This window comes from Mandrillus leucophaeus, unplaced genomic scaffold (genome assembly GCF_000951045.1).
Source record: "Mandrillus leucophaeus isolate KB7577 unplaced genomic scaffold, Mleu.le_1.0 Scaffold105, whole genome shotgun sequence".
In the NCBI taxonomy this organism is placed as follows: domain Eukaryota; kingdom Metazoa; phylum Chordata; class Mammalia; order Primates; family Cercopithecidae; genus Mandrillus; species Mandrillus leucophaeus.
The window spans coordinates 629,194-630,394 of record NW_012098654.1 but is presented as its reverse complement, the minus strand read 5'-3'; the positions used below and the strand labels follow the sequence as shown (position 1 = coordinate 630,394).

The following is a 1,201-nucleotide window of genomic DNA, read 5'->3' as shown; positions in this document are numbered from 1 at the left end:
TAGAGCCAAACCGGGATCAGCTGGAAAGCAGAAGTGTTTGCAGGGGCCCAGCCTGGGCATTGTAGAGCCAAAAACAACACGTGGCTTTGGAGCTTGGTCAACCGGCGCCAGAGGCCTGAGTTGAAAGCTAGACCCATCAGCACAGTGTCTCCTCCAGTGACTGGACTTTTGCTAGGCGAGTACACTGAAGCCAGGTAAAGAGAGTGGAGAGTGTGTGCCACTGAGTGATTGACAATTCAGGATCCTGTAATATAATTCCATGAGGACGCAGGGGGTCAGTGGGTGCAAAGTAGCCCAGTTCAAGGGACCTGTGGGCCTGGGGATGAGGACCTTTGCTTCTCCACATGCGGTCCATGGACTCACAGCATCAGCGTCGTCTGAGAGCTTGTGAGAAATGCAGAATTTCAGGCCACTGAGACCGCTGGAATTGGAATCTGCATTTTCCAGATCTCCCGGTGGTCCTCAACTACATACTGGTTTGGGATGGGAAACTAGAAGGCTTGGGCTGGGAAACTAGGGGGTGGTGATCAGCGGGTGGGCGGCTTGGCGGCAGCAAGAAGGACAGGCGCTGAGAGACAGCCCCTGGGCATGAACTTCCAAACTGGGGCTTTTTAAGTAGGAGGAAGCCATGGTGGTCTGGCATTGGGACCTCTGAACGAAATTTCCCTGTGGCCAGAAGGAATTTCTCCACTTCCCCAAGTTAGTAGATTCGATTCCCATCCCACTAGCTGGTAATTTACAGTATAGTGAATTTCCTTATTTCTTTTTTCTTCCCAAGACTTTCAAAAAGTAAAGCCAATCCCTTTATTTGTTTTTGGGCTCGTCCAGTCTGGCTTCCCCCCTACGATCATTCGCAGTGGGACAGCCCGCCCGGCCTCCTTCCTTTCCCCGAAACCCTCCAGGCCTGGGAGAGGACGCGTTTTGCATTCAGGGAAAACCAATCGCTCCCCTATCGTACATAACCAAGAGAAATGGTGGCGGACGAGGGGCGTGGTAAAGCGATTAGTGCGGCCTGGACCCTGCGTGCCTTGCGCGCTGCGGGCTCTTTGCGTCTGCGTAGTTCGCTCACCTCCCTTTCTAACTCCGCTGCGGCCATGGCTCCAGTGGTTAGTATGGCTCCGCGTGAGGCCTCGGCTCCAGGGGAGGCACGTGGGCCTCGCCGAGCCCGGCATCTACCCAGGCTTGCTGGGGACGGCGCCCT

The 1,201-nt window shown here is 55.1% G+C and overlaps 1 protein-coding gene across 1 annotated transcript in view; it reads left to right on the top strand.

Moving 5' to 3' along the window:
- Positions 1-1,036: 1,036 nt before the first annotated feature.
- RPL22 (ribosomal protein L22) overlaps positions 1,037-1,201 on the top strand; it is a 23,329-nt gene continuing 23,164 nt past the window's right edge. Inside the window, exon 1 of the mRNA XM_011981181.1 lies at positions 1,037-1,106. Within this exon, the coding sequence (XP_011836571.1) occupies positions 1,095-1,106 (12 nt within the window). The 5' untranslated portion in view covers positions 1,037-1,094. The remainder of the gene's footprint in view (positions 1,107-1,201) is intronic.